At 41.9% G+C, this 26,179-nt stretch overlaps 1 protein-coding gene across 1 annotated transcript in view; it reads left to right on the top strand.

Moving 5' to 3' along the window:
* The window catches only part of cdan1 (codanin 1), a 103,413-nt gene that overhangs the window by 2,788 nt on the left and 74,446 nt on the right, over positions 1–26,179 (top strand). Inside the window, exons 3-8 of the mRNA XM_078562917.1 lie at positions 8,829–9,053; positions 17,318–17,493; positions 18,463–18,582; positions 23,122–23,197; positions 24,110–24,230; positions 25,312–25,421. Coding sequence (XP_078419043.1) covers positions 8,829–9,053; positions 17,318–17,493; positions 18,463–18,582; positions 23,122–23,197; positions 24,110–24,230; positions 25,312–25,421 — 828 coding nt within the window. The remainder of the gene's footprint in view (positions 1–8,828; positions 9,054–17,317; positions 17,494–18,462; positions 18,583–23,121; positions 23,198–24,109; positions 24,231–25,311; positions 25,422–26,179) is intronic.

Here is a 26,179-nt window from a genome sequence, read left to right as displayed (position 1 = left end):
AAGAATACACCAATAGTCAAGACCAGATGTTTCAAAGATTAGACAAAACTAAAGGCTTTGTATCTGAATGCATGTAGCATTCATAAAGTAAATGAATTGATAGCACATATTGAAGTAAATTAATATGCAGATCATTCATATGTAGCCATTACGGAGACGTGGCTGCAGGATGACACGGATTGGGTCCAAAATATTGAGGGGTATATGACATTCAAGGAGAATAGGAAACTAGGTAAAGGTGGAGGGGTGGCATTAGTTAGAGATGACCTTGGTTCAGGAGATCAGGATGTAGAATCGGTTTGGGTGGAGATAAGGAATAAGGAAAATAAGTTATTGGTGGGAGTGGTCTACAGGCCCCCTATAGAGTTGTGGGCCGACAAGTCTCTGGGTCATAGAAACTAGAGCTGGAGTAGGCCATTCTGCCCTTCGAGCCTGCTCCGCCATTAATTATGATCATGGCTGATCATCCAACTCAATAGCTTGCTCCCGCTTTCTCCCCATACGCTTTGATCCCCTTCGCCCCAAGAGCTATATCTGACTCCTTCTTGAAAACATACAATGTTTTGGTCTCAACTACTTTCTGTGGTAATGAATTCCACAGGCTCACTACTCTCTGGGTGAAGAAATTTCCCCTCATCTCAGTCCTAAATGGTCTACCCCATATCCTCAGACTGTGACCCCTGGTTCTGGACTCCCCCACCATCGGGAACATCCTTCCTGCATCTACCCTGTCTAGTCCTGTTAGAATTTTATAGGTTTCTATGAGATCCCCCCTCATTCTTCTGAACTCCAGCGAATATAATCCTAACCGACTCAATTTCTCCTCATATGTCAGTCCCACCATCCCAGGAATCAGTCAGGTAAACCTTCGCTGCACTCCCTCTATAGCAAGTACATCCTTCCTCAGATAAGGAGACCAAAACTGCGCACACTATTCCAGGTGTGGTCTCACCAAGGCCCTGTACAATTGCAGCAAGACATCCCTGCCCCTGTACTCGAATCCTCTGGTTATGAAGGCCAACATACCATTTGCCTTCTTTACCGCCTGCTGCACCTGCATGCTTACCTTCAGCAACTGGTGTACAAGGATACCAAGGTCTTGTTGCGCATTCCCCTCTCTCAATTTATAGCCATTCAGATAATAATCTGCCTTCCTGTTTTTGCTACCAAAGTGGATAACCTCGCATTTATCCACATTATACTGCATCTGCCATGCATTTGCCAACTCACTTAGCTTGCCCAAATCACACTGAAGCATCTCTGCATCCTTCTCACAGCTCACCCTCCCACCCAGCTTTGTGTCATCTGCAAATTTGGAGATATTACATTTAATTCCCTCATCTAAATCATTAGTATATGATGGACTTCATCCTAGGGTCTTAAAAAAGGTGGCCGATGAGTTAGTAGATGTGTTGGTGTTAATTGTCCAAAATTCCCTAGATTCCGGAAAGGTTCCATCAGACTGGAAAGTAGCAAATATAACCCTTCTATTCAAGAAGGATGGGAGGCAGAAAACGGGAAACTATAGGCCATTTAACTGTCTGTCATGGGGAAGGTGTTAGAATCGATCATTAAGGAAGTTTTGGCTGGGCACAGAGCACAAGAAGAAATATTGGGTGCTTGTGAGCAAAGGATGTCAATAATCATGGGTGACTTTAATTTACACACAAACTAGAAAAATCAGACTGCCTCCCATCCTGGATGAGGAGTTCATAAAATGCTTTTGAGAGAGTTTCTTAGAGCAGCACGTTCTAGAACCAACCAGAGAGCAGGTTATATTAGACTTGGTATTTGTGTAATTTAACAGGATTAATTAATGACACTCAGAATAAAGACACCCCTAGGTAGCAGGGACCACAATCTGATTGAATTTTACATCCGATTTGAAAGGGAGAAGAGTGGGTCTAAGACTATTTTAAACTTAAATAAGGGCAACTATGTGGGCATGAAAGCTGAGCTAGCTGAAATGAACTGGGATACTAGGCTAGGGGATAGATCAATAAAGAAGCAGTGGCAGACAGTTAAGGGGATATTTCAGAAGACTCAGAATAAGTATATTCCTACTATAAAAAATTCTAAAGGGAGGACCCACCATCTGTGGTTAACTAAAGAAGTTAGGGAAAGCATCAAACTTGAGGGAAAAGCTTATAGCTGTGCAAAGATGAGTGGCAGGTCAGATGATTGGTCAGAGTATAAAGAACAGCAGAGAATGACTAAAAAGTTAATCTGGAGAACAAAGAAAAGTACAGCACAGGAACAGGCCCTTTGGCCCTCCAAGCCTGCGCCGATCATATTGCCTGTCAAACTAAAACATTTTGCACTTCCGGGGTCCGTATCCCTCAATTCCCATCCTTTTCATGTATTTGTCCAGCTGCCTCTTAAACACCACTATTGTACCTGCTTCCACCACCTCCTCTGGCAGCGAATTCCAGACACTCACTACCCTCTGCGTGAAAAACTTGCCCCGCACATCTCCTCTATAGTTTTCTCCTCTCACCTTAAATCTATGTCCCCTAGTAATTGACTCTTCCACCCTGGGAAAAAGCTTCTGACTATCTACGCTGTCCATGCCACTCATAATTTTGTAAACTTCTATCAAGTCGCCCCTCAATCTCCGTCGCTCTAGTGAGAACAATCCGAGTTTCTTCAACCTCTCCTCATAGCTAATAACCTCTAGACCAGGCAGCATCCTGGTAAACCTCCTCTGCACCCTCTCCAACGCCTCCATATCCTTCTGGTAATGTGGCGACCAGAAAGAAATTAAAGTTTGAGAGGAAGCTAGCTGGAAATGTAAAAACGGATAGCAGGAGTTTCTACAGGTACTTAAAAGGAAAAGAGTAAGCAAAGTGAGTGTTGGTCCTCTAGAGAATGTCAGTGAGGACTTAATAGTAGACAATAAGGAAATGGGTGAAATGAACAAATATTTTGCTTCAATTTTCACTATAGAGGATACCAAAAACATTTCAGTAATAACTGTAAATCAGGAGGTGGAAGGGAAAGGGGAACTTGGTGAAATTACAATTACTAGGGAAGTGGTACTGAGCAAACTGATGGAGCTGCGGGCTGACAAGTCTCTGGGTCCAGATGGACTTCACCCTAGGGTCTTAAAAGATGGCTAATGAGGTAGTAAATGCTAGTGTTAATTTCCCAAAATTCGCTAGATTCTGGAAAGTAGCAAATATAACCGATCTATTTAAGAAAGGATGGAGGCAGGAAACTATAGGCCAGTTAGCTTTATGTCTATCATGGGGAAGGTGTTAGAATTGATCGTCAAGTCAGCATGGTTTTGTGAAAGGGAAATCATGTTTAAGCAATTTGAGAGTTTTTTGAAGGAGTGACATGGATAGAGGGTCCCTAGTAATTGTAATTTCACCAAGTTCCCCTTTCCCTTCCACCTCCTGATTTACAGTTATAACTGGAATGTTTTTGGTATCCTCTAGTGAAAATTGAAGCAAAATATTTGTTTACTGAATAAATCTAAAAACTGGCCTTCGACTTCAACAGGATTTTGGGAATTTAACAGCTGAAAGAATGACACACACAGATTTCAAATTTTATAAGTTTTACAGTAGCACTTGATTACAAGTAACACCGTTAACTAAACTCTATTTTCTTTTTGCAGGCGACTTATTTTAAACTACAGAAAAGAGATTCCTCATTTAGCTTTTAGCATGACCGAAAATCTCCCCATCACGGTTAAAAGTTACACTTTCTCTTAAGTGAACACTCCATTCTCCAAGAAGCAGGCTAAAATTATTCTCCGCTCCCGATGGCTTGCTTCGTTTCTAACTTTCCCAGCTGGGTAACTTATAATCCCAGAACTGCCTTTCATTGTGAGGGTTATGCCATAGATCTCTTCCTTTTGCTCCAAGCTAGGCAAATCTTTCAGCCTCCTTTTAGACTCTCTCACACTTAGCCTTCAATCCAAGCGTGTGCTTCCACCCGCATTGATGAACGATAGTCAGCATTTTCGGTGCTTAAGGCGCAGATCTGGCTTCATCTATCTCTTGCTCTCTCAACCTTTCAGAAGGCTGCAGACCAGACAAAACAAAACTGCAAACTGCTGTCCGTCTGTGATATTCATGGGTTTATAGGGAAGCCTGTAACCTTATCTCAAAAATGGCTCCCTCTTCTGTTGCCATAGGATACAATAGCTTTGTAACTAAACGAAAATGCTAATTGGTTATCTTTGATCCCAACTCCCTTTCCTCTTAGAAATAAATTGATCATTTACCACACCACTCTTTACTCAATGACTATAATATTTTTCTGGGGCTTCTCATTGTAGACTTAGAAACTGCTGTCATTGTCTCCCAGCCTAAATACCATTCACCCCCCCTCAATAAAACAATCTGCGTCTTCATTTGATCTCTAATAATTCAACCACCCAAAGTTACTGTTAGGCAAACTCCAGCACAGATCACATGACCCCCTTCATTTACCCTAAATTTAAAGAGACAGGTGGTGATGTTTCCATCTATCTGCTGCCCTTGTCCTTCTGGATGGTAGTGGTCGTGGGTTTGGAAGGTGCTGTCTAAGGGGCCTTGGTGAATTCCTACGTTGTAGATGGTATACACTGCTGCTACTGTGCGTCGGTGGTGGAGGGAGTGAATGTTTGTGGATGTGGTGCCAATCAAGCGGGCTGCTTTGCCCTCGACGGTGTCAAGTTTTGTGTGTTGTTGGAGCTGCACTCACCTAGGCAAGTGGAGAGTACTCCATTACACTCCTGACTTGTGCCTTGTAGGTGGTGGGCAGGCTTTGGGGAGTCAGGAGGTGAGTTACTTGTCGCAGAATTTATATGGCTAGTCCAGTTCAGTTTCTGGTCAATAGTAATCCCCAGGATGTTAATGGGGGATTCAGTGATGGTAATGCCATTGAACATCAAGGGGTGATTATTAGATTCTCTCTTGTTGGAGATGGTCATTGCCCGACACTTGTGTGGTGCGAATGTTACTTGCCACTTGTCACCCCAAGCCTGGATATTGTCCAGGTTTTGCTGCATTTGGCCATGGACTGCTTCAGTATCTGAGGAGTTGAAAATGGTGCTGAACATTGTGCAATCATCAGCGAACATCCCCACTTCTGCTCTTATGATGGAAGGAAGGTCATTGATGAAGCAGCTGAAGATGGTTGGTTGGGCCGAAGACACCATCCTGGTGAACTCTTGCAGTGACGTCCTGCGGGTGAGATGACTGGCCTCTAGCAACTACAGCCATCTTCCTTTGTGCTAGGTATCTTACAGATCATGTCCCAGACACCACCATCACTGGGTATATCCTGTCCCACCGGCAGGACAGACCCAGCAGTGGTGGCAGGACAGTGGTATACAGTCATGAGGGAGATGCCCTGGGTTGCCCTCAAAATCAACTCCGGACTCCATGAAGTCTCATGGCATCAGGTCAGACATGGGCAAGGAAACCTTCTGCTGGTTACCACGTACCGCCCTCCTTCAGTTGATGAATCAGTGCTCCTCCATGTTGAGCGCCACTTGGAGGAAGCACTGAGGGTGGCAAGATCGCAGAATGTACTCTGGGTGGAGGACTTGTTCAAACGAACTAATTTTCCAAGGGTGCTATTACCCTTTTAAAGTAAAACTTTACACATTTTAACAGGTATAATGTATTTTTCAGTCAAAATAAATCGATACCACACACCATTAATTTAAAATGTATAAAGCCAAACACTTTTAATGAAAGTACAAAAGTTTTCCTTAAACCTTTCACATACTGGGGACAGAACCTTAAATTGAAAAGTGCACAATCTTAACCATTCTTGTGCTCTCAGCAACTCAAAAAAATTTGATCTATTTGCTGTGGGCTTTTAATTTTTTTCTTCCTAAATCAGGCCTTGCTTCTCATGTACATAACAAAGGAATTTTTACAGCCTGTCTGCTGTGTCGGGACTAATGAGCTGCTGCATCTCCTGCACAATTTCTGGTCATCGCTGTCATAGATGGAGGGCCTTGGGTAACTTGCTGGAAGTGCCTGTAAGTGGGTGCATCACTTCAGCTGCTGATCTCAATCCTGTGGCTGCCAGACCATATGTACACCTCTCTCATTTCATTCATAACTCTATTTTGAGAGGGTCTCTTGCAGCAGAAACTTTATTTGCTTCTGAACAAGTTTCTGGTGCTTGTTGGTCAACAGCTCATCTTCAAATTGCTAGATATCCTTTGCCTGTGCTTCCTTTTCTAACTGTTTCTTCCCAGGTTTTCAATTTAACTCTTTCATTAAACAATTAATTCTGTTGGTCAAGGACGTGGCTTCATCAAACACCATCCTGTGTTTTTTTAAGGAGCTCCGCTAACTCATTTAAAGTATCAGTTTTAATAAAGCCTCTGCTTTAAATTGACAACCCTTTCGCTCCATATTTTATCATTGATATCAACTATCTTATTTATTTAATCTGTATGTGCCTATCCTTATAGTGCATCCTCCTCCAATGTTACCCGTGTCATTGATAGAGAAAAATAGGATTGGCGAGGACACAATCCAAACCAATTCGGCCTACGTTCATTGTCCTAGGTTTGTCCTGTAATAGAATAATGCAAAAATATATTGGCATCCTTACAGCCCCCTCCAGAGATTTGAGTGCATATTCAAGGATGACTCTTTAGTGCGGTACTGAGGAGTGCTGCCTGTTGAAAGTGATTTTTGGAATGAGACATTAAACTGAGACCCCCATCTGCCTCCTCAGGTGGGTGTAAAAGATTGTGTGACACTATTGGAAGAAGGATTGCTGCTGGTGTGCCAGACAATATTTCTCCCCCAATCAACATCACTGAAATAAATTGTGTGGTCATTGCTGTCCAACAGTACAATAGTGTCTATGTTTCAAAAAATACTTTGGCTGTAAACCACTTCAGGCTGACCTGAGGATATGTAATGTGCTATATAAATTCAAGTTTTCTTATGGTACTACTATATGAAGCTTTTCTATAATATAATTACATTGTTGGAGTATGAGAGAAAGCTAGCTAGAAATATAAAGACAGATATAAAGAGTTTCTATAGATATTTAAAGAAAAGTTAACAAAGTGAGCGTTGGTCCTATAGAGAGTAAGTCTGTGGAATTAATGGAAAATAAGGAGATGGCAGATGTATTGAACAGGTATTTTGCATTGGTCTTCATTATAAAGGATACAAGTAACATCCCAGAAATAGCTGCAACTTAAGAAATGGAAGGGGGGAAGGAACTCGAGAAACTTACAATCACCAGGGAAATGGTACTGAGCAAATTCTTGAAGCTGCAGGTTGACAAGTCCCTGGGTCTTGATGGACTTCATCCTAGGGCCTTAAAAGAAGTGGCTAGTGAGATAGTTGATGCGTTGGTTTTAATTTTTCAGAAGTCCCTTGGTTGGGGAAGGTTCCATTAGATGGGTAAATAGTGAATGTAACTCCTTTATTTAAAAAAGGAGGGAGACAGAAAGCAGGAAACTACAGGCCAATTAGCTTAACATCTGCCATAGGGAAATGTTAGATGCTATTATTAAAGACATTATAGCAGGGCACTTGGATAAGTTCAAGATAGTCAGGTCGAGTCAACATGGTTTTATGAAAGGGAAATCATGTTTAACCAACTTATTGGAGTTCTTTGAGGAAGTAATATGTGCTGTGGATAAAGGGGAACTGGTGGATGTACTGTACTTAGATTTCCAGAAGGCATTTGATAAGGCGCCACATCAAAGGTTATTGCGGGATATAAAACCTCATGGTGTAGGGGGTAACATATTGGCATGGATAGAAGATTGGCCAGCTAACAGGAGACAGAGCAGGCATAAAAGGGTCTTTTTCTGGTTGGCAGGATGTAACGAGTGGTGTGCCACAGGGATCAGTACTGGGGCCTCAACTTTTTACAATTTACATAAATGATTTGGATGAAGGGACCAAAGGTATGGTTGCTAAATTTGCTGATGGCTTAAAGATAGTAAGGAAAGTAAGTTGTGAAGAGAATAGAGATGGGTTAAGTTAGTGGGCAAAGATCTGGCGAATGGAGTATAACGTGGGAAAATGTGAAATTGCCCATTTTGGCAGAAATAAAAAAGCATATCTGAATGGCGAGAGAGTGCAGAGCTCTGAGGTGCAGAGGGACCTGGGTGTCCTAGTGCATGAATCACAAAAGCTAAGAATGCAGGTAGAGCAAGTAATTAGGAAAGCGAATATTATTGTTTATTGTGAGAGGGATTTATTGCAAAAGTAGGGAGGCTATTCTTCATTTGCACAGGGCATTGGTGAGACCACATCTGGAGTACTGTGTACAGTATTGGTCTCATTTAAGGAAGGATGTAAATGTGTTGGAAGCAGTTCACAGAAGGTTTACTAGACTATTACCTGGAATGGGTGAGTTGTCTTTGGAGGAAGGGTTGGACAACTCTGTTGGAATTTAGAAGAGTAAGAGGTGACTTGATTGAAACATATGAGATCTGAGGGGCCTTGACAGGGTGGGTGTGAAGAAGATGTTTTCTCTAGTTGGAGAATCTAGATCTAGGGGGTCACGGTTTAAAAATAAGGCGTCACCCATTTAAGACAGAGATGGAAGAAACTTTTTCACTGAGGGTCGTGAGTCTTTGACACCCACTTCCTCAATAGGTGGTTCAAGCAGCATCTCTGAATATGTTTAAGGCAGAGGTCGATAGATTCTTGATAAGCAAGAAGGTGAAAGGTTGTTGGGGGTAGGTCGTAATGTGGAGTTGAGGTTACAATCTGATCAGTCATGACCTTGTTAAATAGTGGAGCAGGCTTGAGGGGCTGAGTGGCCTACTCCTGTTTCTAATTCATATGTTAGGGCGTATTTATGGGTCAAAATAATCATTTCAATTTTTATTTCAGCAAAACAAAACCATCAAGAAGAATTAACCCTACTCCAGTCAGTATAGAGCGGCTGCAGTCCAAACCAAAGATATGTTTCACCTCCACTCCTTTGAATCAATCACTATCCTCCACATACTCTGTAGGAGCTGTTTCAGAGGCATTTCGAGCTGGACTGGAGGGATTTGCTGAAGGTTCGCCTCCTAGCAACTTGCAGGAAGAGCGTGAGATGCTGAAAATCGAAAGGTAATTTAAAGAAAAAATTACTATACGTGTGGCAGAAATTTCTATTTGTGTTCGATGTATTTCTGTTTTCCTGTTTCTACTGCACATTGTTGCACTTTCTTCAAGATGCAGGAGAGAAACCCAGATATTTCAGTCGGGATCTGACCTGGAGTTTGAAATGTACAAATTACTTAATGATTAACCTCAGCATATTTTCAAGCTGTACCTTGTTGAGTACTTGTTTTCCAGAAGTAATAGGATTAGAAAAGTGTTCTCTGATAACTTCTTTTGTATGCATGAGAGTCAGGATTTCAACAGTGCAGGGTGTACCCTTGGAGTACAAGAAATTCTTTTATTTTTTTGGGTATGGCATCTCTCACCATTCCAGCAAACAAGGAAGGAACTTAAAAGCACAGGCTAAATTAGTTGCTAAACATCGCAATTGTGATGCAGACCCCAGAGTAACTTAGAGGGTTAAACCATGAGGACAAGTTTCAGACACTTGGTTTGAATTTCCTTGAATATAGAAGTATTCATTTGCCTGGATTGTGCAATTCCAACAACACTCAAGAAGCTTAACACCATCCAGGGCAATGCAGTCTGCTTGACATCCCATCCGCCATCTTGAACAGTCATTCCCACTGCATCATGGCTTCCATGCATACCATCTACAAGATGCACTGCCATAACTCACCAAGGCTGTTTTGGTAGAGCCTCCCAAATGGCCTCTACACCACCTATAAGGACAAGGGCAGTATGGATACACCACCACCTGCAGCCCCCCCCCCCCCCAATGTAATGCACCACCCTAAATTGGAACTATATTATTATTCCTTTATTGTCACTGGGTCAAAATCCACGTGTGTGAGCATGTTTGTGACATGGACTGTGGCGGCTCACCACCTTCCCAAGGCAATTCGGAATGAACATAAGAATTAGGAGCAGGAGTAGACCATTCAGCCCCTTGAGCCTGTTCCGCATTTCAGTAAGATCGTGGCTGAACTGATTGTGGCCTCAATTCCGCTTTCCTGACTGCATGCACCCACCACCCTGCGCCCCCACTCCCCACCCCATAACCCTTGACTCCCTTGTCAAAAAATCTATCTAACTCAGCCTTCACTCCTCTGGAGAAGAGAATTCCACAGGCGAATGACCCTCAGAAAAAAATTCTCTCATCTCTGTATTAAATGGGAGACCCCTGTATTAAATGGGAGACCCCACATTCTTAAACTATGTCCATTAGTTTTAGACCCCCACATAAGGGGAAACATCTTCTTAGCATCCACTCTGTCAAGCCCTCTCAGGATCTTATGTTTCAATAAGATCACTTATCAATCTTCTAAACTCCAATAGGTATAGGCCCAAACTGTTCAACTTTTCCTCATAGGATAGCCCCTTCATCCCAGGAATTAGTCGAGTGAATCTTCTCTGAACTGTTAAGGCAATTATATCCTTTCTTAAGTAAGGAGGCCAAAATTGTATGCAGCACTCCAGATGTGGTCTAACTAAAGCCCTGTAGAGCTGCAGAAAGACTATACTTGACTTCCTTTGCAATAAATACCAACATTCAATTTGACTTCCTAATTGCTCTTGCATGCATCAGGACAGCTTGTAAGAAATTACCAACAGTAAAAGAGAAACAACAATTTGTGCTACATAAGTGTGCTGATTGGTTGGCAAGTGGACTCTGGTAGAGGCATTGCCATGGAGAATGCAGTATGAAACAGTTAACTACCCGGCTTTGTTCAAATTTGAATGGGGCAGGTTGACTCTGGTCAAAGCCTTGTGGGGAATGAACCAGGGAATGACTGTTCCCCAAGATTTTTTTTAGTTGAAAAAGGCACAATGTATGGACCTGTTCTTTCTGCCTGCAAAGGACAGGGCCTTGTGTGTGAATATATGTGGCTTCTAGCATGCATAAGTGAGCCACACGTAAGCCTGACTGACAATCTTACATTGGTTTTCAGTGTAATTCTTAGCTTAGTCAGGATTGTTTAGCAGATATTGCCTAATCGTGGAATCACATCTAACGTTGGAAGTGATGTTTTGAGTTTTGTAAGCATGGGCTGGTTGGTTACTGTCAGTACTTTGCCTGTTGCGAGCAGCCGAAGGGATGTGCTGTTTGAAATGATCTGCCAGTTGTTGGGACGTCCAGCCTATATACCTGGCATCACACCGGCACTGAAATTCATACACCATATTACTTAATTTGAGTGATGGACAGAACATCCTTTTGGCTTGACGGCAGCATCCTGTTAGTGGAGAATACCACTTGTGTTGCTACTGCATAGTAACAACGTGCAAGGCTAGCTTCACCCGTTGCTCACGTTGTTCCAGGGTAATCTCAGGTAAGGTGGGCATTTTTCAGGACTGAAAGTGGCGGCCTTGGGTCCATTCATGAGTTTACACAAAGAAAGAACAAAGAACAAAGAAAAGTACAGCACAGGAGCAGGTCCTTCGGCCCTCCAAGCCTGTGCCGATCATATTGCCCGTCAACTAAAACATTTTGCACTTCTGGGATCCATATCCCTCTATTCCCATCCTATTTATGTATTTGTCAAGCTGCCTCTTAAACACCACTATCGTACCTGCTTCCACCACCTCCTCTGGCAGCGAATTCCAGACACTCACTACCCTCTGCGTAAAAAAACTTGCCCCGCACATCTCCTCTATAGTTTTCTCCTCTCAACTTAAATATTTGTCCCCTAGTAATTGACTCTTCCACCCTTCTGACTATCTACTCTGTCCATGCCACTCATAATTTTGTAAACTTCTATCAAGTCGCCCCTCAATCTCTGTCACTCTAGTGAGAACAATCCGAGTTTCTCCAACCTCTCCTCATAGCTAATAACCTCCAGACCAGGCAGCATCCTGGTAAACTTCATCTGCACCCTCTCCAATTCCTCCATATCCTCGTAATGTGGCGACCAGAATTGCATGCAGTATTCCAAGTGTGCCCTAACCAAGATTCTATACAGCTGCAGCATGACTTTCCAGCTTTTATACTCAATACACGATATACAGCAAGTGATGATCTGATCAAGGTAGCCATTGCCCCACAGGATAGCTTTGATGCACTCTATTTCAGCATCAAGCTTGCAGGGTGAGCAAATGGTGTGGGTCCTATTGCCAATAAGACAATTTTATAGTGCGTGGAACTGTAGGAACCCCAACGCGTGTATTGACCAGTAAAGGTAGGTTTGCGATAGACAGTATTAGTGAACCCACTGGCAGCTTTCTCAACTAGCACGTTGAGGAAAGGGACTTTGTTTGACTGCTCCAGTTAAAAGGTGAACTTGAGTGCAGGATGAAGCCTATTAAGATCTGTAAGGTAATTCTTGCGTGCAGCTGAGAATTCAAATATAGCAAACGTATCATCTATGTATGAGAAATATTACGTTGAAGATGTGTTTTTCGTGGAAACCGACAAAGATGTTTGCGAGGGCTGGGGCAGGGTGGGGAGGGAATCCCCTGGCAACCACATTTATTTGGGCAATTTGTTGCAGACCATATATTAATTCTTTAAATGCTAGCCATTGCCTGTTGACTGTTATACCTTTTAATGTAGTTTCCCAATCTACCACAGCCGACTTGTCCCTCATACCTCTGTAGCTTCCTTTGTTTAGATTTAAGACCCTAGTTTTGAATTGAACTAAAGTAAACTCCCACCATTCCTGGGGATTCCGTTCCTGCGAGATCTCATGAGGGGTGAAATCGCGAACATAGTTTATAATGCAACTGAATTAGATATGTTCCAGCCATCCCCAAATTTCACATTTTTAACTTAATGGAGTCAATAAAAACTCTCTTTTTGAGTAAATTAAAGACAATTTTACTGAAGAAATTGTCAATAAAAGAAAACAAAAACAATGCAAAACTTTTCAATTAGAGTACAGTATAATTTACAAATCACAGTACAGTACTTTACAGGTACATTGAAGGCAATTTTACTGAAATTGTGAGCACAAGGAAACAGGCACAATTTAAAACTTATCAATTGCAGAATACAGAGTGTACTTGTATAATTTACAAATCACAGTACATTACAGTATAGGTACTTGAGAGTGGAAGTAGGTGGAGTGGATGACGTGGCAAATGCAGGTGTTGATGTAGATGATTTGGATGAGAAGAACGATGTTATTGCTGACTGTTTTGTCAATTTTGTAAAGTTCTCGGTAAGGACCAGCAGCTGTGTCAACTGTTCTACAAAAAGTGATGCTTCTTTCCATGCTTGTATCATGGTCTGTTGCCTGTTTTTTCAAATCTCTGGCCGTCCTTATGAGGTTGTGATCATCTTGGTTGTGAACCGAGCCTCTTTAGGCTCCTCTTCCCGCTCCTGTTCCTGTTTAGGCTCGTTTATCTCATCAGTTCAACCAATTCTTCCGTAGAGAATTCCTCTCGATGAGATTGAAGCAACTCAACCATTTCAGCTGTGGTGATGTTTTCAAACCCCTCCCCTACAACTTGTTTTGCCAAGTCAACAATCCTGGCTGCTTCAGCTTCCACACTGGGGAACCCTGTGAAACCATTCACAGCCTCAGGCCAAACTTTTTTCCAGCGTGCATTTAAGGTTGAAGCTCTAACTTCATCCCTTGAGTCCTTAATTATGCCTACTGTTATGAGGATGTTGAATTCCTTCCAACAGTCATGGACTGCGGTTGAAAGGTCTGCTTCCAGAAGATGAAGGATGTGGCTGAAACCTTGTTGGGTATAGTAAGCCTTGAATGAGGTAATGACCCCTGGTTGGATAAGTGAAGTCGTGTTTAGGGGTAAAACAAAATGTCAACATCTGGATGGTTCTCGGCAAGAGTGTGTGGATGTCCAGGTGCATTATCAAGGATTAGTAGGACTTTGAAAGACAGGTTCTTTTCCCTCAGATAAATGTGGACCTCTGGCAGAAAGCATTTGGCGAATCAGTTTTCAAATATGGATGCTGTAACTCGGGAATTGCTTTTAGCCTTCCAAAGGACTGACAGATGACAGTTACTTATTTTTCCATTTGAAAGCTCTAGGTTTATAGGTCAGAAAACCCAGCATTGGTTTACATTTAAAGCCAGCCACATTGGCACATAGCAGAAGTGTCAGCTTTTGCTGTTTTAAACCCAGGAGCTGTCTTTTCTTCTTTTGAAATGTAGGTCGACTTGACATCTTCTTCCAGAACAGGCCAGTTTCGTCTGTTTTGAAGACCTGCTCTGTCTGGTCGCTTCTCTCCACAATGTATTCCTGCAGCACCTTGGGGAAACTCTTCTGCATTGCATGGTCAGCAGAAGCAGTCTCCCCCACCAACTTCACATTATGTAGCCTGAAATGCTTTTTAAAGTGATCAAATCATCCTGTGCTGACTGAGAATTCTTTGGAAATAGAAGGAGAGGCACCTTATGCAACATCTTCATCGTCACCAACACTACCCTCTTTACTACTCTTTATGTTCTGGTGTAATTCAAGGGCTTTGTTTTGAATGATTAGACCATTAACTGGCATCCTCCTTTGATGCTGATGCTCTATCCGCACGTTGAGTAACTTCTCCATTTCCTGTCTAAGTGTGGATCTCTCCTGCTTACACAAGTTAATTTGGCAGTACGATTACCAGAAACACTAACAATGGCCCTTATTTTTTCTTCAGACTGTCTAATGTACCTGATTGTGGATTCATTCACAAAGTATCCCCTGGCCAACATGGAAGCAGTTTTGCAGTCTAGGATTGTGACTTTTTGTTCAAGTGTTATCACCTTCCTCATACGTTTTCTGCTTGGCTGCGACTCTCACATTTTTAGTAAAGTGCTATCTTGTAACTGTATTGCAAAATACTGCACTACTGTAGAATCCTGTAAATCATAACAACCCACATGCACATGGAGACTGCACATGCACAGTGAAGGGACTTTTGCAGTGCGTGCTTAGAGAACAAGAGGATAAAGTTTTTAATGGAATTTTGTAAGGTACAGTATGTTCTTTATTAAACTTTGTGCATGTGTGCTGTTTAAGTCAGGATTGTTGCGGTTTTAACCGCGGATGAGCGAGGTTTCGGGGGCGCAAACTGTGATTTAATACACAAACAGATTTGCGTGGGTAAATGAAATCGCGATGGGGGGGCGCGAATGGTGGGAGTTTACTGCACATCACTTTTGAACTTAATGTAAAATTCTATTGTATATTGGTCACTCCTCTAAAGACTCCTTTATAACAAGATTATTAATTAGCCCTTTCTCATTGCACAACACTAGATCTAAGCCTGTTTTTAATTGGGTCCTCCAGTATACTGTTCCAGAAAACCATCTTGTATACATTGCAGAAATTCATCTTCCACAGCACTAGTGCCAATTTGGTTTACCCAGCCTATATGTAAATTGAAGTACCCCATTATTACTGTATTACCCTTGTTACATGCATTTCTAATTTCCTGATTTATATTGTGCTGTACATTATCACTACTATTTGATGGTCTATAAGCAACTCCTACTAATGTTTGCTGCCCTTTTGCCGTTTCTTAGCTCTGCCCAAACTGATTCTACATCCAATCTAAGATCCTCTCTCACGACTGGTCCTATCCCTTATTAACAGCGCTACCCCACATCCGCTTCCTTTTAGTCTATCCTTCCTAAATGTTGAATAACCTTGAACATTTGGTTCCCAACCTTGGTCACCTTGCAGCCACATCTCTGTAATGGCAATTAAGTCATACCTGTTTCCTTCTATTTATGCCATCAATTCACCTACCTTATTGCCGCATGCATTCAGGTAGAGTGTCTTTGATTCTGTCATTTTATTATTTTTGCAACCTCTAGCCTCATCTGCTGGCGCACACTTAAGTTTGTATGCCCTGTCCCTTCCTGCCACATTCTAACCACCATTTTCCTTATTGCTACATTGTATCCTTGCCTTCTCCTCTCTCTTTAATTTATCACATCCTCCTAAACTTAATCCTTCATTCCCACTAGTTAGTTTAAAGCCCTCTTTACTGCCCTAGTTTCTAATCTGCCAGAACACTGGTCCCAGCGTAGTTCAGGTGAAGACTGTCCCGCTTTCCCTGGTACTGGTGCCAGTGCCCGAGGAATCAAAACCCATTTATGCCACACCAGTCTTTGAGCCACGCACATAGCACTCTAATCTTATTCACTTTACACCAATTTGCTCGTGGCTCGGGTAATAATCCAGAGGTTATTACCTTTGATGTTCTGCTTTTTAATTTAGCTCCTAGCTGATCATACTCAGTAAGCAGAATCTCTTTCTTAGTTCTGCCTACTTCGTTGGCATTTAGGTGGACCATGACCACTGGATCCTCCCCCTTCTACGAGTTCCTCTCCAACTCTGAGCACATGTTCAGAACCCTGACACCGGACTACAACAACAGCCTCCTGGACTCTCGTTCACGGTAGCAGAAAACCTTGTCTATCCCCTGACTATACTGTCCCCTACTACCACTACGTTCCTATTAACTCCCCCACCCCCTGCTTAAATGGCTTCCTGTATCACAGTGCCAGTTCGCTCATCCATCCTGCAGCCCCAACTTTCATACATACAGACTGCAAGCACCTCGGACCTGCAGGACAATTGCAAAGGTTGAGTCCCCTTTCATTTCTACTTTCTCAATCCCCTTACCTGCCTTGATCTCAGTCACACCCTCCTGTCCCTGATGACTGACCAAATGAAAAGACCCTAACCTAAGGGGTGTGACTGCCTCCTGGAACAAAGCGCCCAGGTAACATTCCTCCTCCCTGATGTGTCACAGTGTCTACAGCTCTGCCTCCAGCTCTATGACTCTGAGCTGAAGCTCTTCAAGTTGCAGACACTTACTGCAGATGCATTTGTTTTGGGTCATACTGGCGCCCAGGAGAACCCACGTTCTGAAATTGCAATTCTGCGGTGCAGTTATTGGCACAGATGTGTGAGTTGGTGATATGTCAAATCTTTGAGCTGGCAAGTGATGCATGATGAAGGAATATGGAGATGAGAGGGGTGAAAGGAGAGAGGAAATGAAATGCTAAACCACTTAACAAATATAGTTTTTAAATAGCAAGAAATAAAAAGATAAAAGCACAGTTTTATCTCTTCAGAGATTCTGATGGACTTGCAACTCCAGCAGTTTTTGTTTTTATTAATTAATTACCATTTTTCTTTTTGTCCTATAATTTTACTGGTTTTTATGGATTAACAATATGTTGCTGAATGGTACATAGAAAATTGAGGGATATCAGAAATGTATATAAAACAATTATATATTATGACTCTCCTAGAGGTTTTATATTAATTGTTATTTCCATATATTTTGTTTTCAAATTATTTAGATCCAAGTTGCTTCAGCAGCCATCAGTCTTGGACCCAACCACACCCACTAAATGCCAGTATGGAAGATCTTTTAGCTTTTCCTCAGACAGTATTGCTGTATGTGCTGATGTAAGCAAAGTTTCTCATAGAAACCAGTTGGATGTGTTGGCTCAGCTATACTCTGCTTGTATCTCTGGTAAGTGATTATGTTTAAGGTAATTGACAAAAGAATCAGAGGAAAGATGAATTTTTTTTATGCAGTGAGTAATGGTCTGGAATGTATTGCCTGAATGGGCAATGGAATCAGATTCAATAGGAACATTCAAAAGGGAATTGGATATATATGAAAAGCAAACATTAAGGGCAATGGGAAATTGGGATTAATTGGATACATGCTCAAGGAGATGCTATAGGATGAATGGCTTCTTGTGGCGAACAATTCTCTGATTCTTAGTGCATTGCTATGTGTAGAACATAACTAATTTAATAGGTAACCTGAACTGTGCCGATTAATGCATTTGAAATCTAGTGTACTGGCATATATATTTCTTATGGTGAAATACAGTGTCTTATTTGATGGAAGAGTTTTCTGATTTGTGTCAAATAAAAAATCTGGTTGTAGGACTAGTTTACAGTGTATTTAAAATACTTGGTAGGCCCTTTTTGTGGAGGACTGTTTACTGTGGATTTTGTGGGAAGTATGTGCATTACTGTCTCACATTTCCAGTGCTATAGCTGAGTTTGGATGCTCACCAGGGGAGTTTGTAGGAGACTATTATGTTATCTGGATAAAGCAAGTAAAATGAAGCAGTTTTCCCCTTAACATGGTGACTTGAGTGTGCTATTTCCCTTTGTCGTCTTTCAAAGAACTTGATCCTCAGGGATGTCAGCTTATGTCCGATTTAATGATGCCAGGGCTCCACAGTCTTAAATTAGTTGGGCATTTTCACAGGTAGCTTACAATACCGTGCACAGCATACATTCTGGCAGCTCTGTTAGATAGGGAAAAATATTAACACAGGGACCTGGCGCTTTGGTGATAAAGTGACCCTTAACGAAGTGTAAAGATGCCCACGATGCAGGCTGCCTGAGGGCTGTAAGGAGATAGGAGGATGGCTGAAACAATATAATATATACCAATAATGTTATATTCTTCTAATTCTAGAGAATTTAGTGCCAAACATTTTTCTGGAGCTGTTCTTCGTACTGCAGTTGTTGACATCCAGGGGAGGAGCATCAACGGATGATTTGGAAGACGAGGTGGAATATGCCACTGGGGTGAAAGGTAAGAGTTATCTCGTGAGGAGCTGTAATGACATTTGTACTCCAATTTGTGGTTCAAATCAAATGCAAGATTTATGATACAGCAATGCAAATTAATAGAAAGGAAGAACTTGCATTTATATAGCACCTTTCATAACCTCTGGATGTCCCAAAAGTGCTTTCCAGCCAATTAAGTACATATTTGAAGTGTAATATAGGAAATGTGACAGCCAAGTTGTACACGGCAAAGTCCCACAAGTAACAATGTGTTAATGACTAGATAATGGAAATAGCTGAACTGAAAGGAGAACAATGGAGGATTGGAAGCCGGGTATAAGTGAGCTTAACACCAGAATTATAGAGTCATGCGTACCAACAGAAATTCCTCTTTAAAATCTAGTGTGAAAATCAGTAGGGACCCATTTGCATAGATTGAAAATTCATACATCTGAACATTTCGAGGAAGGGCTGAATCAACTTGTATCACAGTCTTACCTCTGAATCCACAGTGGTGCAAGCATTGAGAAGACATTGTAGTAAGCAGTTGCTTGTTCTATAGATGCCAGTGACTATGTCCACCTACCCAACCCCTCAAAGGAAGGAGACTGTCACCCATGGTTAGACTCTGTAGGGCAGGCCAAAAGATCACTCATCAAAAACGAGTAAGGAATACACAGGCCATTACACATTTAGTCATCAGTCTGCTTGTTGCCATGTCAGTGTGGCTAAATTGTACAGGAGTTTTTTGTGGGACATCTGATCTTATGACGTAAGGGCTAATTTGTTCAAATAGGATAGATACTAGTGTCAAAGCATAAACATAATTTCCTTAGATTAAGTTCTAAATCAAACAAGATTCCAGGTGCAAATTTAATCATTTGAAGTAACAATCTAGTACAGCCAGATCATAGGGCAGTTTCCAAAGATTGGAGAAAGTTGCTGACTGCTGTTGGTTTTGTGATGTGCCAACTCTGTGAATGCTAAGAGGATTATCAGAGTTAACACAGACTGCTGAGTCAGTGTCAAAATAATAACTTTTAGAAATGATTCAAAAATTAATTGGTTGCTGCTGTGGAATGTTGCTATTCAGCTCTGCATTGTAAGGCTTTCTTTTTCACAGTCTGCCTTGTATTTTAAGAATCTTAATACTCTGACCAAAATCACTCTTTTCTGCAAAACAACAAAGTATATTTGTTGTATTTACTCCGACCTATCCCCAATTAAGCAAGAGGGTAGCCACGGAAAGGGTAGGCCCACTCAGGGACAGAGGTGGGAATCTGTGTGTGGAGCCAGAAGAAATGGGAGAGATACTAAATGAATACTTCTCATCAGTATTCACCAAAGAGAAGGACTTAGCGGTCGATTTGTCTAGGGAAGAGTGTGTGGATAGCCTGGATCATGTTGAGATCAAAAAAGAGGCGTAAGGCGTCTTGAAGAATATTAAGGTGGATAAGTCCCCAGGGCCAGATGGGATCTACCCCAGAGTACTGAGGGAGGCAAGGGAGGAGATTGCTGGGGCCTTGACAGGAATCTTTGTATCCTCACTGGCTATGGGTGAGGTCCCAGAAGACTGGAGAATGGCCAGTGTTGTTCCATTGTTTAAGAAGGGTAGCAGGGATAATCCAGGAAATTACAGGCCTGTGAGCCTTATGTCAGTGGTAGGGAAATTATTGGAGGAGATTCTTCACGACAGGATTTACTACCATTTGGAAGCACATGGGCGTATTAGTGAGAGGCAGCATGGTTTTGTGAAGGGGAGGTCGTGTCTCACTAACTTGATCGAGTTTTTCGAGGAAGTGACAAAGATGATCGACGATGGAAGGGCAGAGGATGTTATCTACATGGATTTCAGTAAGGCCTTTTACAAAGTCCCTCATGGCAGACTGGTACAGGAGGTAAAATCACACGGGATCAGAGGTGAGGTGGCAAGATGGATACAGATTTGGCTTGGTCATAGAAGACAGAAGGTAGCAGTGGAAGGGTGCTTTTCTGAATGGAGAGCTGTGAGTAGTGGTGTTCCGCAGGGATCAGTGCTGGGACCTTTGCTGTTTGTAGTATACATAAATGATTTGGAGGAAAATGTAACTGGGCTAATTAATAAGTTTGCAGACGACACTAAGGTTGGAGGAGTAGCAGGTAGTGAAGAGGATTGTCAAAGGATACAACGGGATATAGATCGGAGAAATGGCAGATGGAGTTTAATCCGGACAAATGCGAGGTAATGCATTTTGGAAGGTCTAATACAGGCAGGAATTATACAGTAAATGGCAGAAGTGCAAAATGTTTTAGTTGACGGGCAATATGATTGGCGCAGGCTTGGAGGGCTGAAGGGCCTGTTCCTGTGCTGTACTTTTCTTTGTTCTTTGAATATTCTGTTCTTTTCCTCCTCGTGCAAACGGCCAGTCCTCCTCCAATACTGGCTTGGAGGCAGGAGCTGGGAACTAGATGAGAGTTGTCTGTGTCCTTCCTTTCCTGAAGGATACGCATTTGTCTATATCTTGTAATTATAACTTAATTTCTGTACAAACTATTGACTGAAGTCTTTTGAAGAGACTTAATTCTCTTTACTCCTCCTAACATAGGATCTGGAGTAGGCTATTCAATCCCTTGAGCATGCCTTGTCATTCAGATACATCATGGCTGATCTGTACCTGATTTGCAGTGTCCACTATGGCTCAAGTCAGTAGTACTCTCCGGAGTAAAGGGTTGTGGGTTCAATTCCCACTTCAGAAACTTGAGCCTATAACCCAGGCTGGATAGGCCAGTGCAGTGTTGAGGAACTGCTGTTGGAGATGCCATTTTTCAGTTGAATATTAAACTCAGGCCTTGTCTTTCCCTTAAATTGGATGTAAAAGATCAAAGGACAAAGAAAAGTACAGCACAGGAACAGACCCTTTGGCCCTCCAAGCCTGCGCCGATCATATTGCCTGTCAAACTAAAACATTGTGCATTTCCGGGGTCAGTATCCCTCTATTCCCATCCTATTCATGTATTTGTCAAGCTGCCTTTTAAACACCACTATCGTACCTGCTTCCACCACCTCCTCTGGCAGCGAATTCCAGACACTCACTACCCTCTGCGTAAAAAACTTGCCCTGCACATCTCCTCTATAGTTTTCTCCTCTCACCTTAAATCTATGTCCCCTAGTAATTGACTCTTCCACCCTGGGAAAAAGCTTCTGACTATCTACTCTGTCCATGCCACTCATAATTTTGTAAACTTCTATCAAGTCGCCCCTCAATCTCCGTCGCTGTAGTGAGAACAATCCGAGTTTCTCCAACCTCTCCTCATAGCTAATAACCTCCAGACCAGGCAGCATCCTGGTAAACTTCCTCTGCACCCTCTCCAACGCCTCCATATCCTTCTGGTAATGTGGCGACCAGAATTGCAAGCAATATTCCAAGTGTGGCCTAACCAAGGTTCTATACAGCTGCAGCATGACTCCCCAGCTTTTATACTCAATACCCCTGCCAATGAAGACAAGCATGCCATATGCCTTCCTGACTACCTTATCCACCTGCGTTGCCACTTTGTGACCTATGGACCTGTACACCCAGATCCCTCTGCCCGTCGATGCACTTAAGGGCTCTGCCATTTACTCTATAATTCCTACCTGTATTAGACCTTCCAAAATGCATTACCTCACATTTGTCCGGATTAAACTCCACCTGCCATTTCTCCACCCAAGTCTCCAACCGATCTATATCCCGTTGTATCCTTTGGCAATCCTCTTCACTATCTGAACTCCTCCAACCTTAGTGTCGTTTGCAAACTTACTAATTAGCCCAGTTACATTTTCCTCCAAATCATTTACGTATACTACAAACAGCAAAGGTCCCAGCACTGATCCCTGCGGAACTCCACTAGTCACAGCTCTCCATTCAGAAAAGCACCTTTCCACTGCTACCCTCTGTCTTCTATGACCAAGCCAATTCTGTATCCATCTTGCCACCTCACCTCTGATCCTGTGCGACTTTACCTTCTGTACCAGTCTGCCATGAGGGACCTTGTCAAAGGCCTTACTGAAATCCATGTATATAACATCCACTGCCCTTCCATCGTCGCTCATCTTTGTCACTTTCTCGAAAAACTCGATCAAGTTAGTGAGACACGACCTCCCCTTCACAAAACCATGCTGCCTGTCACTAATACGCCCATTTGCTTCCAAATGGTAGTAAATCCTGTCTCGCAGTCCTGATCCTGCAACATTATTTGAAGAAGAGCAGGAGACTCCTCCCCTCTGTTCTAGCCAATATTTATCTCTTGACCATTGCTGATTTTGGGAACTTGCTTTGTCCAAATTGGGTCCTATGTTTCTCTACATACAACACTTGGCTATAAAATACTTCAGAACGTCTTGAGACTATGAAAGGTGCTAGTCAAGAATAGCCACTTGCTACACCAGATAAACATGCTGGTTGTGGCCTAAATGATATAAATTATGAAAAGGAGTTTTAAGAAAAACCTATAAAATATTAGATCATAAAAAAAGCGTCTTTTTCTTACCTCCTCTGTCCTTTATAATTTCTACATCTAAATGTAAAATTAATTTATTTTCTAGATGCTGAAAGGCAATACTTCAGGAGTGTGCATAATTGCATCTACTTTGCTGTTAGAGTTCTGGAAACACAGTTCACGTGGGTATTGTTCTCCTGTTATTGAACTTGCACAGTTTTAAAATTGTGGATACAACAATAGCGCAAATAAATAAGATTTACCTTGGCTACATCTGTTGTGGTAACTTTTGAGGTCAACTTCTTCATTATAGTGGGCTTGCCAGGGAAACATTGAGGGAAATAACTTTACTGTTCATTATTGAGGGCAGGTGTTTGGTTTGAGGGGATTTCCATATCTAGCCTTTCTTCAAAGACTAAACTCATTGTTCCCAGTTAGTACCCTGTTTAAACTAGTAATTTTTAATTTCTCAGCTCCTAATTTGAGCAGATACCTGGTTAGAGAGAGAAAAGAGAAAAACACTCACCAATCAATCATTTACCTCTTCCCTCTGATGTCACACTTGATTTTCTTTAGAATGCATTCAGTTTCTGCGAACATAGACTGTCTTGCATTGCTCCCTCTCAGGCTTATGCTTTTATTCTCTCGCCACTCAATTGCTGTATTGGAGAAGAGCTGGCGGCCATGACCTGCATGGCTTAGGCCATTTTTTTTATTCGTTGATGGGATGTGGGTGTCGTTGGCTAGGCTAGCATTTATTGTCCATCCATAATTGCCCTCGAGAAGGTGGTGGTGAGCTGCCTTCTTGAACGGTTGCAGTCCATGTGGTGTAGATACACCCACAGTGCTGTTAGGGAGGGAGTTCCCGGATTTTGACCCAGCGACAGTGAAGAAATGGCAATATATTTCTAAGTCAAGATGGTGAGTGGCTTGGAGAGGTACTCCCAAGTGGTTGTGTTCCCATGTGTCTGCTGCTGTTACCCTTCTAGATGGTAGTGGTTGTGGGTTTTTAAGAAACTTTTTAAGAAAAGTTGGAAAATATACCAGGCGGAATAATATGCATCGCATTCTCAATTTTATTTTACTTCTTGTAGGATAATTTCTTATTTGGATAAGGGGACTATACGGCTTCTTGGTGAGAATGACCGACTTGGTATATTCTCTGCTTCATTACGTGACCAGTTGACCCGTGCCAATGAGGTCAGCACTGCACAGGTGAGATAATAACACCTTTACTGCTGTCTGATGGTAGTTTGCGGTATACCTTTACTGCTGTCTGAGTTTGTGGTAATCTAAATTCATTTTTTAATCGTATGTTAAGTGTTTCTATTAGGTGGATTTCTTAGTTATGGACTATCTTCCTTTATTAATTACCATGAAATTATAATTGAAATTTGCTGCTTCCAGCTTTAGTGGAATACAAGCTTAATCTATTCAACATATCCTTGTAATTTAATCTTTTAACCCTGGTATCATTCTTATGAATCTGTATATGAGGCCTAAGTATTCTTCCCGAAGTGTAGTGTACTCAGAGCTAAATACAGTTACTCTAAATAGAGTTTAACTAGAGTTCTGTACAACTGTAACATAACTTCCACCCTCTTGTACTCTAACCCTCTTGAGATGAAAGCCAACTTTTCATTAACCGCCTGCTTCTGAATTCCATTATCATATCTTTTTGTGTGAATTAACTTCTCTCTGGTTGGATGTTATGGTCTTAAAGTATCAATGGGCTCTTGAAAACTAGGTCATCTAATTGGCTTGTATCTAGTTATCCAAATATTAGACCAAAAACCTGATTTAAACCTCAGAAATTCACTATCACCATGGCGTATCTCCTCAGTCAACTTCACAGTCTAGTGCTATGTTGGGGACAATTACATGACCTTTCAGGTTTTGTATTCTTTCTGTCGCCTCTGGAAGTTGTAATTATGGGTCTTACGGTTTACCTGTGATTCCGAGTAAAATGGAGGGATGTGAAAATACTGACTAGTTAGGAAAAGTGAGTTGGTTCTGTTGAACATTTAATTCTTATTGCTGGGTGCATTGTCAGCGTGTGACATTGAGTACTTCACTGAACATGTGTATTTTGCTGCAAAGATATGTAATGATCCTCTGCCTCAATACCCTCTCCCCATTACACCACCCTGCCTCCTGCCACCAGCAAAGAAATATTGATATTTGAATGTCCACCTTTTAGATTTTAGATTTGCCATCCTTCCCATTATATGGTTTACATTTTCACCATCACTAAAGAAGGACCATGTCATTTCAGTGTTAATTGCTTATTTTCCAGGTATCGCTCGCTCTCCCTTCAGTCATACAGTCTGTTCCATTTCAACCTGAAACTGACAATCGATCAAATTTTACCAGTGACAGAGCCTTTCAGAATTTCAAGAAGCAAAGGTACAGAGCACGTTTAGTTCTAAATATAAAATAGGAATAGCAGCAGGCCATTCAGCCCATTTAACCTGTTCTGCATTCAATTAGATCATGGCTGTTCTCAAGAAGGAGATGCCTATAAGATAACTTTAAGTTTCAGAAAGAAAGATGGCTTTCACAACCGTAGGATATCCCAAAGTGCTTTTTAGCCATTGAATCACTTTAGTTTTTTCTTTGGTCCCACTAAACAACAATGTAATGATGACCAGATAATCTGTTTTAGTGATGTTGGTTGAGACACAAATATATGGACACTGGTCTACTTCAAAATAGTGCCATGAGATCTTTTATGTTCAACTGAGAAGCAGACAAGGCCTCAGTTTAATAGCTCCTCCCAAAGTTGGCACCGCTGACAGTGCAGCATTCCTTCAGTACTCACTGAAGTGTTAACCTAGATTTTTGTGCCCGGGCCTCTGGAGTGGGCTTGAACCTACAATCTTCTAACTTGGAGGTGAAAGTGCTACCACCTGGGTTTGATTAAACTACTGTAGCTACTGAATCACTGTGCAGGTGCTACCTGATTCCATTTCACAAGTTTCCTATGAAGCAGTCGCCTCTGCTATCATGTCCAATCATTGTAACTGGGTTAGATGTGAATTTGGATTTTTAAAATTCTTTCATTCAATGTAAACATCGCTGACAAAGGCAGCATTGTTGCCCTTACCTAATTGCTCTGCCTCCTATCTCCGAACCAATTCCCTGTCCATAAGAATGGGTTCCCT

Source organism: Cetorhinus maximus, chromosome 18 (assembly GCF_964194155.1).
Source record: "Cetorhinus maximus chromosome 18, sCetMax3.hap1.1, whole genome shotgun sequence".
In the NCBI taxonomy this organism is placed as follows: Eukaryota; Metazoa; Chordata; class Chondrichthyes; order Lamniformes; family Cetorhinidae; genus Cetorhinus; species Cetorhinus maximus.
The sequence above is the reverse complement of the archived record's forward strand: the minus strand, read 5'-3'. Positions and strand labels throughout refer to the sequence as shown.